This window comes from Apodemus sylvaticus, chromosome 8, assembly GCF_947179515.1.
Source record: "Apodemus sylvaticus chromosome 8, mApoSyl1.1, whole genome shotgun sequence".
Lineage (NCBI taxonomy): Eukaryota > Metazoa > Chordata > Mammalia > Rodentia > Muridae > Apodemus > Apodemus sylvaticus.
This window is the reverse complement of record NC_067479.1, coordinates 68,011,255-68,030,170: the sequence shown is the minus strand read 5'-3', so window position 1 is coordinate 68,030,170 and position 18,916 is coordinate 68,011,255. Positions and strand designations below refer to the sequence as shown.

At 36.5% G+C, this 18,916-nt stretch overlaps 1 protein-coding gene across 10 annotated transcripts in view; it reads right to left on the bottom strand.

Moving 5' to 3' along the window:
- Setdb2 (SET domain bifurcated histone lysine methyltransferase 2) overlaps positions 1-18,916 on the bottom strand; it is a 44,692-nt gene that overhangs the window by 21,557 nt on the left and 4,219 nt on the right. For 8 of the 10 annotated variants that reach the window (XM_052191292.1, XM_052191290.1, XM_052191286.1 and 5 more), the window contains 5 exons: positions 14,730-14,855; positions 10,753-10,818; positions 7,688-7,784; positions 3,066-3,629; positions 435-551 (listed from right to left, as the gene is read on the bottom strand). In XM_052191292.1, the coding sequence (XP_052047252.1) occupies positions 435-551; positions 3,066-3,629; positions 7,688-7,784; positions 10,753-10,818; positions 14,730-14,855 (970 nt within the window). The remainder of the gene's footprint in view (positions 1-434; positions 552-3,065; positions 3,630-7,687; positions 7,785-10,752; positions 10,819-14,729; positions 14,856-18,916) is intronic. The other 2 variants (XM_052191294.1, XM_052191295.1) reach the window with 2 other exon arrangements.

Sequence of the window (18,916 nt, the reverse complement as noted above, 5' to 3'; positions counted from 1 at the left end):
TAATTTAGATTTTCAGTATTAGAAACAAATATAAACAAAACCTTTAAGACAATAGACCATAATAAAAAAAAAGTCCTCTCTGGGGCTGGGGAAATGGATCAGTGGTTAAAACGCTTGTTATGCAAGCATGAGGACATGAGTTCAGATCCCTAGAGCTCATATAAAAGCTGGGCTTGGTGGAGCAAATCCATAGCTCTAGCCTCAGGCAGATAGCAGAGGCGGCCTGGCCAAAGTGGGAAGCTCCAGGCTGAAAGACTTTATCTGAAAAAAAACAAACAAACAAGGTGGATGGTGACTGAGGAAGACACCTGGCTTCGGCCTCTGGCTTCCACGTGTGCACACACAGGTACAGGTACTGCACCCTATGCACATACTGCAAAACATAACAGCCTTCACAGAAACAAACAACCTGCAACAAATCTAAGGCCTCTTACCCAGTAGGGATGAGTCTCTGCAGTCTTTTATATTTATATCCAGTACACTCTGCATCAGGTGACAAGGGATATACTTTGGCATTCTTTGCTGTCAACTGAAGACATGCACATTTTTTTCTAAAAGAAAGGCAGTGGGGTGAGTGAAAAGTGAGAATAAAAAAAAGTCACCAAGTTATGACACTGGGTAAAAGTGTAAATAACATTAAAAATGGTGTCACTTCCTGAGTACCCTGCTATACCACTCCTGGGCATATACCCAGAGGATTCATCAGCATGCAATAAGGACGCATGCTCCACTATGTTCACAGCAGCCCTATTTGTAGTAGCCAGAAGCTGGAAGGAACCCAGGTATCCTTCAAAGGAGGAATGGATACAAAAAATGTGGTATATTACACAATGGAGTACTATTCAGCCATTAGAAACAATGAATTCATGAAATTCTTAGACAAATGGATGGAGCTGGAGAACATCATACTAAGTGAGGTAACACAGTCTCAAAAGATCAGTCATGGTATGCACTCACTGATAAGTGGATATTAGCTTAGAAACTTTGAATACCCAAGACATAATCCACAAATTAAATGATGTCCAAAAAGAATGGAGGAGTGGCTCCTGGTTCTGGAAAGACTCAATGCAACAGTATAGGGGAATTCCAGAACAGGGAAGTGGGAAGGGGTAGATGGAGGAACAGGGGGAGGGAAGAGGGCTTATAGGACTTGCGGGGAGTGGGGACCCAGAAAAGGGGAAATCATTTGAAATGTAAATAAAAAAATATATCAATAAAGAAAAAAAAATAAAAATGGTGGACTTTTATTTATACCAGAGGTTTTTACTCAAGGACTAGATGGAAACTTCTCTAAACACAATAGGCCTATCTAGAAATAATGTCAACCAAAACTTACAACAACTAATATAAACGGCATTGAGCTCTCTGACCTTGAAACATTTAATTATATTTATTTTTAACTTTTCAAAATGACTATTTTCCTCAACAGATGCTCATTTCTTGATAGTCTTAGTTATGCTCTTCTACCACAGATTATTTTAATAACTATTCCCTTATTATCTGAGATTTATTCAAGGACCTCTGAATGCTTAACATCTTCTATCAGTACCAAAGTCTATTTATCTGTGTTTTCCCCACACTCTGAAACACTACCATAGTATCAGAATTAATACCCCCTACATGCTTTGATTTGTTTCATATATCATTACTTGTGTCCTTAAAGGCCATTATTAAATAAACTCCTTACTAGAATGTACTGCCAAGTACAACACTTGATCTGATACTCAATGTGGTTGTTAAGTAACTAATTGGCAAATCATGAATACTGCGGACAGAGATGATTCACATTCCAGGTGGGATGAAGTGGGGCATTCCATCACATGACTCCAAACAGCATGTAATTTAACACTTATGATTTAAGTGTGTATGCAATTCTCCATATAAATTTTTACCATAATTATTACTGCATCTGGGTATTTTGTCTGCATGTATGTCTGTGTACCACTTGCATGTCTCACAGTTGATGTCTAGGGAGGGTAGCAGTTGCCTTGGCACTGGGTGTGAATTACAATGTGGGTGCTGGGCACTGAACCTGAGACCTCTGGAAGAGCAGCCAGTGCTCTTAACCTCTAAAACATCTCTCTAGCCCAATATTTTTGAAATACAGTTGACCACAGGAACTGAAGCCACCGTAAAGGAAGAAAATGCTGTAGTATAAGTAGTTTCTACTCTCTTACTCAGAATATGAAATGAAAAAATGCCAAGCAGATCCCACCACTTACCAGATGTTAGTCACTCAATAGCCATATTGATTAACAAATTAAGTGTCATACTTGCATGCTTTAGAGTATGTGGGGAAAGCACAGACAGACAGACTTTGGTACTAATACAAGATTTTAAGCATTCAAGGGTCTTTGATTATACCTCTCAGATAATGAAGGAATAACTATATTAAAAGAATTTCCCCTTTTCTTTTGCTTAATATAAAGAGCTAAATTTGTACTGTTAACTATACATATAACACAAATCTACCCAATTATCTGTAAACCTAGAAGTGCATATATATTACACATCTTTAAAAGAAAATGTTTCTTAAGGTTTTGATGTATCAGAGAATTTTTCATAGTATTGATGGGATGTCAATACAGTGGTTAATAGTTGTAAACACACTTACATTCCAAAAACTGGCCAGGAATGATACTTAATTTGTAAAAGTAAAAAGTATAACAAGTAACAGAAATAAAGATTCAACTATTGCCTTTCCAATTTGACTGCTCTGTGACTTGAGTTTATTTCTGAGAATAACTTCCTTACCTATATGATCGAAATACACTACCTAACACACAGGACTTTGTGAAAATGATGTTATTTAAAGTGTTAGGGCATATATGACACTCATCAATGACAATGTAGTTACTATCATAACATATGGCAGTACACATACTCATCCTTAGAAAAAATAAATTGCAAATTACCATTTTGAGCAGTTATGGAAGAACAGGATTATATTTTTTCATCTATTTAAGACAATTTGTCCACTGGTTTAGACAGAATGGAAAACTAGAACACAGCAGGACTGTATCTACGTCAGACGATTGCTTGGAACACCATGTTTTTCTACTCACATGTCTATGCAGCCCTCAGAACAGTCACATGAATCAGAAAACATGCTGGAAAAGTTCAGATGGTATGTTCGAGGCCGTACTGTCTTCCTATACTTGAACTGTGGAAGTTTACTGTTGTCAATTTCATTACAGAAAGAAATTGATACTGATTCCACTCCATTACTAATATCCACATCAGAAACAACTTCATTTTGCTTTGGATGATTCCGAGTCAACTGGACATAAGTATTGAAAGAAAAGTGGTCTGTGAATAAAAAGTTACACTCTGTTTCAAACAGGTAATGGAAAACCTCCTCCATGTTTCTTAGACTCCGTCCACAGGGCGTTTTATAATTCACATGGAGGGCAGAAGAATGAGAGTTTGTCTTTGCATGTCGTCTTTGGAAGTGACATCTGATTGGTAGCTGCAGAGGGTTTTCTCCCTTCAAGGACAGTGGTGTTTCCATTAGACAAGCCCTGGAGCAGATATGGCGTTGGAAAGATATATGCCTAGGGGGTTCCTTCTTCACTAAATCTTCAGCTTTTTTGTTCACAGGGAGGAATAATTTATTTCCTGTAGATCTACTGGAATAAAAAAAATCATAACTCAATTTTATAATTTAACTTTATTTTTAAAAACACTGCACACTAAGGTGACAATTACTTACTGTATTTTCTTGGACAGCAGTAAGATAACCTAGACTCTGAAACACTTTATATACTCTGGAGGGGTTTAATGGTAAGATGTAATTAAGACAATTCTAGGAAGCCTAATGATAGCTGTGATTGTCTATGAGGCTTTGATAGCACATGAAGAGCCTTGACTTGCTGAAGGGCTGAGAACACATTTCTTCATGTGTGCCTAGCAAAATTAAGGCTAGCTGAAGAAATAGTTATGAATTCTTTACAGTGCCTGCATCTAAATCTTTAACTGATTTCCCCTCCTACAATATGTAAGACATCAGTCAATAATACTGACAAATGGGAAAATATGAAAAAAAATTCTTGTACTTTGAACCCAATTATATTATTATTATTATTATTATATTTATATATATATATATTTTTTTTTGGTCTTTTCAAGACAGCCCTGTCTCTGTACAGCCCTGGCTATCTTGCAACTCACTCTGTAAACTAGACTGGCCTTGAACTCAGAAATCCACCTGCTTCTGTCTCCCAAGTGCTGGGATTACAGGCATGTGCCACCACCAGTTTTTAAATTTCTACAAAAAACATAAGTTGTTTTTTGTTGTTGTTGTTTGTTTTTTTTTAAGAACGTAAGTTTTATTTTATTATGTGTCTCTTATACATTAAAACAGGTATTTTATTTACTTTCGTTTAGGAAAAATCCAAACACCTATACTTTAGTACATAAAAGACACTGAAAGACATGGAATTTCCACACAATCAACAGTGCCGTGAGTAGCAACTTCATGATGTATTGCTATTCCTGCTGTTCCTGTTAGCTAACCACATTATAATACTGTAAGCCAGGTTTTGTTAATATTGCCAAGTTTTTTCCTTGGGGAACCACCTCCTTCAATTGGCTATGTATGCAGTTTCATCAGTGAAGTTTCTGGATCTCAGTCTAATAGGTAAACAATACACTATCAACAGTTGACACATCTTCTAATGTTGGAACTATTTCCAGTTTGTCTCTGTGTTCCTGTTTTGATGAACACCTCCAGACATTAAATCCTTTGCCAAGTTCCTGATTATTCTTATATCCCTTTAAGAGAAATTTCTAGACAATAGGAATCCACATTAAAAAAAAATAAAGTTGATTAATAAAAAAAAAATCAAATACATATAAGAATATATTTTCTTATAAAAACCTAAATGCCTCTTTGAGAACTATAGGAGTCTCAGTAAATAAGATTATCCAAATATCTGCACTGGAAGATGATTAGACTGTGGCATAGTTTCTAGTGAGCATAAGGCTTTCTTTTAAAAACCCTGAGGGATCAGGGTTGCAGCTCAGCGATATAGTGCATCTTAGCATATATGAGGTCTTGGGTCAGATGTCCAGAATGGTTTAAAATAAAAAAGAAAAGAAAACCAACAACAAAAAGGAAGGAAGGAAGGAAGGAAGGAAGGAAGGAAGGAAGGAAGGAAGGAAGGAAGGAAGGAAGGAAGGGAAAAAAAAGCACGGAACAAACCAAACTATTAGCTGAACAAACACCAAATTCTTCCTGAGAAAGCTCCACACTACCAGGAGAATGTAAAGTTGCTCTAGTACCTGATGATGGCACATATACTGCCATGCTCCTTACACAGTCTCAGCACTATTAAGAGGAGCTAACACTCACTGGAGTGAAGGGATTTTCTATCCCTTCCTGTTTCCTCTGTATGTCTTCCAACTTAAAATTATCTTTCTCAAAGATGTAAAAAACCATAACTTTGGGAAACAAAATTAATCTGATTGGAGAGCATCAGAGTAACTTTAACCTCAAAAGATAAATCAAAGAATATTCAGAGCATGTTTAAAAGGAGAAATGGAGAGAGAGGATTTGCTTTGAGACGTGTAAAATTGTGAAACTGTTAATATTGTTTAAAAACAATACTAACAAAATAACATTTGAGAGAATTTTGTGAACTATATTTATAACATGGGTGTGACTGAGTCAGAAGTTAGTAAAGAAGGACTAATTAAGAACATCTAGAGTAACGGTATTTTATTTGTATAATTCAAGTTAGGTCTTCTTGATACATCAAAATAAATCCAAAAGACATGCCTCGTAGCCAAGTACTTGAGAGACTAAGGCAGGAAGATCCCAAGAATCAAGGCAAACCTGGGCTACAGAAAATACCACCATAAGGGGAAAAAAAATTCAAGATGAAGTTGGACTTCCAGTTCAGCATGAAATGAACTGTAAGAACAGAACCTACATTTTAAGTGGTGCACTCCTGTAATCATAGTACTTGGGAAGGAAAAGAGGGAGCACTAAGGTCATCCTCAGCATCAAAGCAATTTCAAGACCTGTGTGGGTTACATGAGACTGTCTCTAAAACAGGAAAATAATTAAAAGAACCTAATGTCTAAGATAATAAAGATCAGATATCAATGTGTCTCCATGGTGTATATCATGACTGTCTTAAGAGTTTCTACTGCTGTGATAAAACACCAAAGAACAAAAGCAACTCAAGGATGAAAGGGTTTATTTTAGCTTGCAAGTCTCAGCTAACAGTCCATCACGGAGGGAAATCAGGCAGGAATTTGAAGCAGAGGCCATGGTGGAAGCTACTTTCTGGCTTACTACTCATGGCTTGCTCTGTTTACTTTCTCGTACAACCCTGGATCACAAGCCCAGGGATAGCACCACTCGCATCAATCATTAAGAAAATGGCCTACAGGTTCGCCAATCATATGGAGGCATTTTCTCAATTAAGATTCCCTTTTCTCAGACATGTCTTAAGTTTGGGTAAGTAGACAAAAACCAACTAGCATGGGGCTGGAGAGATGGCTCAGCAGGTAAGAACACAGGCTGCTCTTCCAGAGGTCCTGAGTTCAATTCCCAGAAAACACATGGTGGCTTACAAAACCATCTGTAATGGGATCTGATGCTCTGATCTAGCATGCATGTGTACATGCAGATAGAACATTCAAATAAAATAAAAAAATACTTCTTAAAAAAAAAACAAAAAACTAAAAGCCTCCATCCCAGTGACTCCTTCCTGGAGTATTCAGTGTATGTATAGCCTCTGTACTCTAAAAAACAAACAAACTAGCACAATGACTTTAAAACATTTATAATTTATTGTAAAAGCTAATTCTCTACCCACAGCATAACCTTCTAAGGTTATGGGCAGACAGTTTTGTGAAACATCTTATATTAGAATGGTTGGGTCTGTGTTTTAAAACTAATGCAATTTTAAGCTGCATATTGGGTTAGCATTTCTAATTAAAACAAAGTTTTGTGATTTTAGATTCTGTATGATCATATGAAATTGTTTTGAGACTCACTCTACACTGACATCTCAACTGGGAGGCTGAGGTCACAATTCAAGGCCAGTCTCAGCTACCTAGTGAGACCTTGTCTGAAAAACTAAACCAAAAAAAAAAAAAAAAAACAAACCAAAACAAAACAAAAAAACAAAAAAACCAAAAACAAACAAAACCCAGCAAGAGATCTCTATTATTTATAAATGCAAATTACATGTAACAGTTTTTAATCTACAGTAAATGACCAAAAAGATATGAAAGTAAAAGAGAAAAAAATTTTTCTTTAGAATTTTTTAAGAGCTCGTTTAATTTTACCTGAAACGAAAAAGATTAGAGCAACAAATTAGGAATTTTACCAGTATTTGAAGATTTTGGTGCTGGCCTTATTGTTTGACAGGTATCAGATGTACTCTTGTGTAAGTCTCTTGAAAGCTAAGGATGTGCACTGAACTCAGTAACAGAGAAGGGGTCAGACAAAGCTTCTCCTCACACTTGATATTTTACAAGCTGCTGTCAACACTGAGCTGACACTGGAGGCAATATTAACACTTCAAATAACCTCAAAGTTGATTTGGAAGATTTCAGTTGACTAATAAACCACAAACATTCCAAGCTACACTTTATAAGAGGAGCTAAGCACTTAGGGCTATTCCGTGAGCAGCGTGCTGAGGGAGCACTAACACAGATAATACACACATACCGAGGTGTACAGGGCTCAGGAGAGTCATCCCCCTGTGATGTAAAGGGAAGTGCATTTGAGATGCTTTCCTCTTCATTCCGAGTCACAGGTGTAGGATCTACAGGGAAAAGTACAAACAGGAGCAACAGAAATACAAGGTTAGAAATAATTCACTAAAATAGTCAATAATATCTTCACTGACTAGAAATTCTGCCCAAACGGAATACTAAAATTTCCAAAGATACTAAAATTTTGAGACTCAGCCAAAAGATTGCCAATATTTTCAAAAGAATTAAGCAAACAATTCAATATAAATTTAAAAACTTCGGAGAAACTACTCCTAAGAATGAGTCTGATATCAATTTAATCAAAATAAGAGTTATTTAAAGTAGTGGTAGTTATGCCTATATTTTATAAAGAAGTGGCATAGTGTTTTCAAGCCTTTAAAGGCCATAAAATGTTCAGTTTAGGTATCTTTTGTTTCCTCATTGTTTGTAACTGTGTGTTGGAGGAGACAGGGTTTAAGGCATTGGATTACCTCTTTTGATCTATTCGCCTAATTATTTTCCTGTGTATCCTTTTTACCCTGTATTCTATTTGTTTCTTTGTTCTTTCATATGGGGAAACACAACTAATTACAGTTGTAACTAAGCAAGCGAAGAAAAGGTAATTAGTGTTTAATCAGTATCTAGGGAGTACAGACTGGATTTCCAAGGGCTTGTTTTGAATCTAATATCAAGGCCTGTTTGTTTTTCTATACTAGCAAATAGATATATTTTTGTCTTTGTAAAATTGTTGCAATTCAGGTGAATAGACTATATAAAACATAAAATCATGGCATATCATTTCTGTAATTAATGACTCCAAACAAAAAAAAATCCAACTGAATTGAAAATAAGTTATTTTAGAGAGGAAAAGAATTATTTCTGAGGATTTATTTCTTGTTACCATTCTCCCTCCCCCATAAGACTGTAATCCCCGCAGGGTGTGTTCATTCTGAAACTGGGCAGAAGTGTTACAGTGGCGAACTGTTGAACTGAAATGTTTGAAAATCAACAAGTGCAGGAAAAGGCTTTCTCTCCTCTTTTAACTGTTTAAGAATGGATCCTTAAAAATAAAAAAAAATAAAAATAAAAAAATTGTGTGTCCTCTTCTAGAAGTTTCAAATATAGGAAGGATGCCAGCACCATGCCAATACAGACAGTATTATCACATCTCTTTTCCTCAGGGCTCATTTACCTTTCAAAAGTCACATCTGATTCTCTGTTCACCACTCTCTTCTAAGAACCCATCTGTTTGTCTAGAAGTGCCCTCTGCCTTACCTTGCCCTTCTAATCAAAACTCACTGCTACAGCGAATATTCACTTCTATGACGAGTCTATGTACACTGAATCAATACAACTATATACCTCTTAGTCTAATTTATAGTTCACAATCACAGACAGAGAAAAAAAAGTTCCTTTCCTTGTAATCTTAAATGTTACCAAAGAATACTGTAAAAGGAAAGTTTTTTTTTTTTTGAGAAAGTAAAAATACAAATTAGCACTGAAATTAAGAATAATGAGAAAAATATTTCCAAAATACTGGTGATAGCACTAAAAACTTTAAGTCTCTAAATTTTGATAGCAATGTTTGTTGAGGATATCTAACAATATAAATGAAAATTTGACAAATGCACTTTTAACACATAAGGCACAGTTATGAAACATTACAATTTATGGAATGATAATACTGATAAAATAACTTCAAACTGTCTTTTCTAGTCTTGGTATTTGTGGCATAACAAGAAATACATATATTTGGTCTTCCCTAGTTCAATACCAAATTATTAAAATCCTTATAATCTCCTGAGTGTCAAGGAGAGAGCAGCATCTTCTATTATAACTTTTGATCTTTGTTCCAAATACTTCTAAGAGCTTTGAACCTCCAGGGTGATGTTTGTCTGGATTGTTACTGAGAAGACTACTAACTAGAATCCCTAGAGAGCTTCAGCATGGTTGCTGTTCCATTACAAAAAAACCCAAAGTTTTATTACAGACTTGGAATTTTCAGACTGAACAAAGTTCAGGAAGCAAGAAGGGCAGGAGACAGAGTCAATCACCAGTGGCCAATATTAATGCATTCATGCCTAAGTAATGAGATCTCCACAAATGTCCTAAATCATGGGCCAGGGGTGCCAGAGGTGTTCAGGTTGATGAAAGCATTTATGTATTAGAAGGGTGGCATGCTCCCCAACTTTGAGACTGGAGTATCCTCATTCAGGCTCCTTGTCTTTCATATGCTGCTTCACCAGACTGCTAATTTTTTCTTACAATTTTCATAATAAACTCTTTAGAGGATGAAATCATTTCCTCTAGTTTCTTGCACTATTGCATCAAAAAATGTAAAAGATTTTTGTTATTTATGACATCTCTACATTGAGGAGCCATGTGCTCATTAGTGTAGGTGCTCACAGAGGCCAGAAAAGGGCCTGGAGGTGGAGTCACCACTGAACTACCTCTCCAGCAAATTACTACACCTATGGTGGGTATGATGAGAACCCCTAATCTCTAGCCCTTGATCTCAAGTCAACCAGAAGTAACAGAGGCCCAAGGTTTGTGACTGACATTTCAAGAAAGGGTAAGTCTTGGGGTACTGACTACTTAACATGTGATACCTCACAGGGAGCTATATGTTTTAAACTGGAAACTTGCTTGCTCCAGAAAATACACATCTGATATCAGAAGTCCTATAAATAAAGTTTTTCTTTGTTATCTTTGATCTTTTTAAACCAAACATGCTTAGTTCTTAGAAAACCAAGGAGTACCTTCCTAACAGTATTCTTTATAGAAAACAGGTTTAAATGCTTTAGACTCTTAGAATTCTATCTGCCCTCTTTACATGATGTTTTATGAAGAAAAGACATAAACTTTCATTCTTCTTGGTGCTTTGTAGGAGGCGTAGGACTTTTCATTAAGGAAACTGTGGTTCATGATACTTAGCAATATGGATCTTAATGTGCTATCTCAATTACCTCTAACTTGACAGATTAAGGTTGGCAAGGAAAGAACAGAGAATACTAGGATTGGAATAAGTAACGAACATACCCTTTTCCAATGTTTGGTTGTTACTCAGAGTTGCTTCATTTACTAGACTCATTGCTTGGACATAGTCTGTTAAGAGAGACACGGGGGGGGGGGGGGGGGGGGGGGTAAAGGGGGATGGGGGGAGATAAACACAGTCATCATTACTTCCATTCAGGTTACCAACTCCAATACTAAACAACTGACATAGAATCTTTACACCTCTCTGGAGAGAGTCTATTATCATCTGTGACAGAGACCAAAGGAAATGAGGCCAGGAAGTCAGTTATTTAGGCCAATTAACTAAAACTGACAGAGCTGTATTCAAACTTACATCTATCTCATTCACAAAAGATTGAGAACTGATCTTGAACATTTTTAAAGTTTCTTAAAGAAAAAAAAAAACAATAAATTATCATGAGTGTCTGAAATGTCATTAGCATAGTATAGCAGAGATTCCATGCTGAGAGAAAAAGCCTCTGGCAGTGACAGGAGGCACCTGCTCCCAAAGAAGCTTTTAACCTGTGCCTCAGCTAAAGCTACATACGCATCATTTGTTGGCTTTACCTCATCTCTCTCACACAATTATAACCCTATTTCAGAGTAGGCAGAGAAACAAAAATTCTTCCCACTTTTAAACAAAACTGTGAACAAACAAACAAATAAAGATAAAAACAACAACCCCTCCCATTACTAGTCCCATCAATCTTCTGGCTTTCAGAGTATCAAGGGCTATAGACTAACTACCTGGTGAGAGCACCCAAAAGTATTAACAATTGGGAACATCTTTGCTTTACAAGCCTGTACCCTAATGAGCTAGAGGAAGATTTTAAATTTAAAGCCTCATGTTCTAAACAACTAGGGTTGAAAGCACACACACAAAAAAAAATAACTAAAATTTTGCTTTCAAAACTAGTATATTAAGTTTTGTTTGAAGCAGGAAATGTTTATGCTGTTGTATGCTGGGATAGAACCTAGGGCTTTTACACATGCTGATCATGACTTTTACCATCAATGAGTCATATATATATCACTTGTCAAAATGGAGTAAACAAAATTCTGTTGGATTTTCCTACTTATGCCAACATTATACAAGAAGCAGGTATTACTTATGCAACATTCTTCCCCTCCACTTTAGGTATGAAGGTATAAAAGGAAAAAGTATAAACAAAGGAGAAAATCGTAGACTGTTTTCAGCTCCAACGGAGGCTAAAGAAGGAAGAGTGCTCAAGGCCAGTGCTTATGAGGAGTTCTAGGCCACAGATGGTGAACGGGATCTTTAGTAACTATCATTTACAAAGTCCAGGTTTATCCACTTTTACAAGATGTATAGTGCCTTAGGGTTTCCATTGCTGTGAAGAGACACAATCACCAAGGCAACTCTTCTAAGGGACAATTGGGGCTGTCTTACAGGTTCATAGGTTCAGTCCAATATCATTATGGTAGGAAGCACAGCAGTGTCTAGGCAGGCATGGCATTGGAGTTGCTGGGAGCTCAACATCTTCAACTAATGGAAGCCAGGAGCAGGCTGTCTTCCTTGAAGCTAGGAGGAAGGCCTGAAAGTCCATTCCAACAGTGACATGTTTCCTCCATCAAGGCCACATGTCCTAATAGTGCCACTTCCAGAGCCAAGCATATTCAAACCACCATATTCTACTCCCTGGACCACATATGCTTGTTCAAACATGTGAGTCTACAGGGGCCATTCCTAACCACAGCATAATAAAAAAATACATTTAATTCAACCTCAAAAGTTCTCAGACTATCACAGTCTCAACAATGTTTTAAAGTTCAAAGTCTCTTCTGAGATTCATCCAATAGCTGAACTGTAATACCCTATAAAATCAAAATAAAAAAGCAGATCACATATCTCCAACATCACAGGATCTATATAACTATTCCAAAAGGACATGGATAGTAAATCTTGGACAAAAGCAAGACCAAAAACTAACTGGGCAAACTCCAAACTCGGTATCTCTGTGTCTGATGTCAAAGCACTCTTCAGATCTCCAACTCCTTTCTACTTTGTTGACTGCAGCACAGTCTTTCTCTTGGACTGGTTCCACTCCCTGTTAGCAGATTTCCTCAGCAGGTATTCCACCGGCTTTGGGATCTGTAACATCTTGGGGCTCCGGCTGAATGCACTCCATTGCTGCTGCTGTTCTGGGTGATCATCCCATGGATCTGGCGTCTCTAACACGCTGGGGTTTCTCACTGCAACTAGGCTTCACCAATAGCCTCTCATGGCTCCCTTCATGGTGCCAAACCTCAACTTTACATGACCCTTCAGTCCTCAAATGAGGCTGCACTTTCACAAAGGGCCTTCCTTGGCCTCTCATGGTGCCAAGCCTCAGCTGCTCTTCATGACCCCTTCAGACATTCAAAACTAGTACCACCTGGGTGGTTCTTACATATTACTAAGTACAGCTGCAGCACGAGATACAATGTTGCCTCTCTGGGATTCAGCTTTTTTGTGCTTTCAGAAAATACTTTCCCTCAGTGATGCTGGTCTCTTCTTAATCACTGCTAATTTTCTTAGCTCCAGCTAACCAGCATCATCAATTGTAGTCTCCTTCTAGTCTTGATTCTAAAGCCAGAGCCACATGACCAAAGTTGCTGAGTTCTGCAGCTTACTGGAACTGGAACATGGCCTCCTTTTCTGTTTTCTAACTCCTTCACTGCCTAAAGTTGGTTGTCTTGGAACTTGCTCTGTACCAGACTGGTCTTGAACTCAGAGATCTACTTGCCTCTTCTCCTGGGATTAAAGGTGTGCACCACCATACCTGGCCCTAAGCTTTTCACGGCCACTATTGCTTAAGATCAGGGTCTTCCAGCCTCAAGATCTGGATGACAGTTGTGCTCTACATTTCTGCATTGTGGTTCATTTCAGGTTAAAAGTCCAAATGAAAACAATAATCAGGTCATAACAATATCTCTTCTTCACCTGCAAAAGCATAAGCTTAGCTGGTGAGATCTTGCCTAAAGATCACCACTCCTTTAATTCCATTTAATATCCTTGAACACAGGATTAGCTTCATTCCTGGTGTTCTTTTACTTTTTGAACCATACATTTTGTATTTTTCCTATCTATGCTTGCTACTTTTCATAAAAATGTTATTCATAAGAATGAACTTTAGTAACTACACAACAGAATTTATACCAGGCTGTTTTGAGACTTCCTTTGTCAAAGCAATTAATCTAAATCTCTTCGCCTTACCCTCAGTCAGACTCTTTAGACAATGGCAAAAAAAAGCAGCTGTATTCTTTACCAAAAACAGTTTATAGGCTACATACTTAGACTTCTCCTCTGAAACCTCTTGAACTGGTCTCCACAGTTCAAAATGCACACAGGAACACTGTCTTCCATGCTTCTACTAATATGGCCCACTATGCCTCACTTAAAGCATTCCACTGCTTTCCAAAGTCCCAAAAGCCACATTCCTCTAAACAAAAGCATGGTCAAGGCCTATTACAGCAATAGCCCAGACCTTGGTACCAACTTCTCTCTTAGTTAGGGTTTCCACTGCTGTGAAGAGACATCATAACCAAGGCAGCTCTTATAAAGAACAATATTTAATTGAGGCTGGCTTACAGGTTCAAGTCCTTGATAATGGAATGTTCAGTCCATTATCATCATGGCAGGAAGCACAGAAGCATCTAGGCAGGCATGGCACTGGAGGAGCTAAGAGTTCTACATCTTCCACCAAAGGAAGCCAGGAGCAGACTGTCTTCCTGGAAGCTAGGAGGTGGGTCTCAAAGCCCACCCCCATGTGATATATTGATTCCAACAAGGTCATATCTCCTAATAGTGTCACTCCCTGAGCCAAGCATATATGAACCACCACATATGGGAAGCAACTTTATAATACATAAAGCATATACAATTCACATTAAGGCCTTAGGAAAGCACTTATTTGTTGTTTATAATAAACAGTAGCATTATACTCCATTTCCAGTATATAACATCAGTAGGAAGTGTCAGAAGTCTTCATGTTTCACACCTTTATTTGTGGCAGACCCGTCTTTTATCTTCTGTTTCAGTGACTGTAGGACATCTTGTAGTTTCTCAAACATAAAGTCAACTTTACCATCATCTCGTAGCTCCATCCAGAAAGTCTTTGCATCACCTAAGAGTTTAATAAAAATGCACCAATTTCCTTAAGGCATAAGTTATAGAAAAAAACTAACATTTCTAAACAGAAATTAAAATTCAATTGGTCTAACTCTTTTCTTGAGGGAAAAAAAGATTTAGGTCATATTTCCTTTAAAGTCTTTTATAATAATTTTACTTGTTTTTTTAATACAGAATTTACACAAATTGAGGGTCATCATTTTTGGTATACGGTAAATTAATATCTTACTCAAAGCTTTTCTAGAAGTTTTTCAAATTGAAAACGAAAGACACTATGAGCTTATGTGTAAATGAACAGTACTAGGGAAATGAAATTAAGTAACTTTCCTTTTAACATGAAAGGCTCCATATTAGGGATTTACCCATATTAGAGGTAGATAATCAAATGGGAAGGATTTATAAATATTTACAAACTGCTTTTAAAGAAAATAAAGTATATATGTACAGTGGATACTATTTAGCTATAAGATGAAAATTGTAGGGTATTATGTAAAGTGAGTCAGACAAAAAGATGAGAAGGAAATGGTCAAACTTATGCTGGCTGTGAGACAGCTGATCTTATAGAAGCTAAGAACAGAACAGTGATTATTCATAGGTAGAAGACAGTGGGAGGGATGAGGAGAGCTTGGTCAGTGGATACCAAGTTACAGTTAAGAGTTTTGGTATTCTCCAGTAGAAGAGAGTGACTACAGTTTATACTGTGTTTTTAAAAGCTCTAAGAGGAGTTTTTTTTTTTAATGTTTCCATCAAAATGAAATAATAAATATTTGAAATAATAAATATTTGAAAAATAAAATAAAAAACTTATTGGATCCCAGTTTTAAAGAGAAGATATACCCAAATCTGAGCATTATCCAATGTACACCTGCATTCACATATTATATGTTCCCTATAAATTTAAGGAAAAAAAATCAGAAAAAAATAAAATAACTTTATGGTATCAGAATTTTCTGGAATTATATACGAGTTTGCCATGGCCTGAGAACAGTGGCAGTGATGCCCAAAGGCATTGATCAAGTTCCACTGGTTGGCTTGTGTACCAAGTGGAATTGCTAACGTGTTTTCACTGAACTATTCTGAAAGGAAATACCTGAAACAAAAAGTGAGAATAGCTACTTAGTCTTAGAACTGATTAATAAAGAGACTATGGCAATACAATTTAAGAAAACAAGAGATTAGGCTATGCTCAGTGAAGCATGCTGAGCATTTACTGGAAAATGGGTTCAATTCCCAGTATACCAAATTAATAAACTTAAGAAAACAAAGTCAATCAAAGAAAACATTAAAACTGTCTATAGATATAAAACAATGAATGTAACTGAGCAGCTCAGATGTATTTGTTCTGGGTTTTAAATATAGGGATTGTTCCTGAGGCAGCCTTATTTTACCGTACTGACTTTATTCACAACATTTCTGCCCAGAGACTTAAGGAATTAAGAAGGAATATGAGTGACTTTCACTTCACTGTAAATATAAAATCCTGTATAAATTTCTGTATTTTAAAAAATTCCAGTTTTTTTGCTTCTGATCTTTACTTATTTGTGAAATGTTCAGCTATAATCTATTATGTGATAAGAACAAGTTCTACACTTGACCTTAACTAAAAGACCAAGAAACAATAATCTAAAACTATAAATAGTTGAGCATATTTCAAAAAGATATCTACAAGTAACATAAGCAAGTATTAAACCTATTTCTTATTCAACTAAACATTTACTACTGCAAGAAGATATCAATAATGAAAAAAGTATAAGAACTTTAGAAAGATGATAAATATCACTATACTAGAAAGTCTGAAAAAGCCTGTCCTAGTTAGGTTTTCTATTATTGCAACAAATTACCATGAACAAAAAACAAGTTGGGGAGGAAAGGGTTTATTTAGCTTACACTTCCACATTGTTGTTCACAATTGAAGGAAGTTGAATAATCATATCATTCATGTCACCATAAATGATTAGGTTTTTTTTGTTGTGTAACTCAATTGTAGTGTTCTCAGGTATGAACTTTGTAGATGATTCTATGTTGCAATGTCAAACTGCTGTACATGCCTGGAGGATCTCTAAAAGATCTCTGTCTGAGTCTATAATCAGCAAAATAGTGTAGGGAGAACTTTTAGAATCCTCATGTTCCTTTAGAGAACATATAAGATCGAACTATTTTTAAAGTAACACTCAACTGGTTTGAGGAGTAGTTCAGCAGTAGAATGATGGCTTACTAGGTAAAAAGCTTGTGTTTAATCCCCAGCATCATATTACACACATTAAAAATAACAGCAAGGCACTTGCTTTTACAGTTTGTAGATGTTAACTGATAGCACAAAGGTACTGGGTGAATATAGCTACTGATATCTTGTCACACTGCCCTATGCCTGTAAGTGTGATCTTTGCTATCATTTTTACTTAGGAACATCCTTGATGAAGGCTGAGGAGCTAGCTCAGTCAGGTAAGTGCCTGCCCTGTAAGCATAAGGAACTGAGTTCAATCTCTAGAATCATGTTTAAAAAAAAAAATAGGTAGGTAGGTGTGGTGGTGTACATTTTAATCCAGAGGAGGCTACAAGATGAGAGACCCTGTCACAAAATAAAATAAAATAAAATAAAATAAAATAGGATGGGTAGTACTAGAGGAATAATACCCAAGGTTGATCTCTAATCCCCACAGGATTATACACACAATCTCTCCAACCAAGTAAGTAAATTACAACCATTTGTACAGCCATTATAACACAGTAGTTACCTCAAGGGAAAAACGAAAAACAAATGTTTGACTAATCTAGGTAAAATGCTAAACTAGTTGAAGATAGAGGACTATTTTTAAAAATATCTCAGATAAAACTGTAGCTTCTCAGTTATGGATATTATGCACAGATTTTCTTGAAAATGAACAAAGTGACCCTATGACTAGAAGAATAAAATTACTGCTAATAAAAAACTTAAATCACTAAAATTATAATTTTAGAAACCTAGGATTTAATGTGGCAAGCCTGAAAAATTCTCAATCATTAACCATCTATTAACTGATATTAATAAAAAATACTAACAAATGTGATTTTTGTACACTATATGATAAAATTTGTCATCATTTGGAGGATAGTCATAATTGATGAAACTATTATTTTACAAATGGTCACTAAATAAGGAACATAAAGATTCATTCAAACTCTAAGATATTTTGGCAAGAGAGATAGCTCAGTCCAGAATTGTCTGCTATACAGCTATGAGGACCAAAGTTAGCCAGGCATGGCAGTGTGCATCTGTGATCCATGTGCTGGCAAAGGAGAGACAGGTGAACCCCTGGAGCTCACTGGCCACTCAGCTCAGGCAAATTTGTAAGCACCAGGCTTAATGGGAAGACTTGTCTAAAACGGGGTGGGGGTGGGTAGGAACTGGAAGATACCCATTCCTGACATCTGAAATCTACAAGTTTAGGCATCTGCACACAGATTTACATATATACCACACACACCAATGTCAGGAACCATTTAGGATAGGTTAAGTCTATCGGGTGGCCTTCCTGGAGGTGACCCACTATATTTTGCATGGTCGGAGATGGGTGGGCTCCACGGTAAGGTCCCAAAGAAACTTCATCTCAGGGTTGTTTCTTGCAGCTGATATGCCCTTCCTGTCATTATTAAATTAATAATTCCTGAGCATTAGCCCATGCTATTGATCAGATTTCCTACAGATCAATATAAAGAGGAACTTTCATGGAGTAATGGTGTTTAGATGAATTAATAATTCTATAGAATTCCTGATTTGACTCAAATAATTTTAGATAGAAAGCCTTAATAGATGGTCTTAGTTGCTTTGCTAAAAAAAAAGTGTAATAAAGTTAGATTCAAGAATAAAATGTGCCCATTCCCTATAATAGTAAGTAAAGGTTGCATAATAAGAAATACAGTAAGCTTTCATAATCACACTAAAAAGAGAAGTAGACTTGACACAAATTTGTGTTCAAGGAAAATCATTTGGATCCAAGGTATGCACTCTGACAAGGCAAGGCCATGTAAAAACTGTTGCTCTGAACTTATAATGAACATATTAGAATGAAACACTGC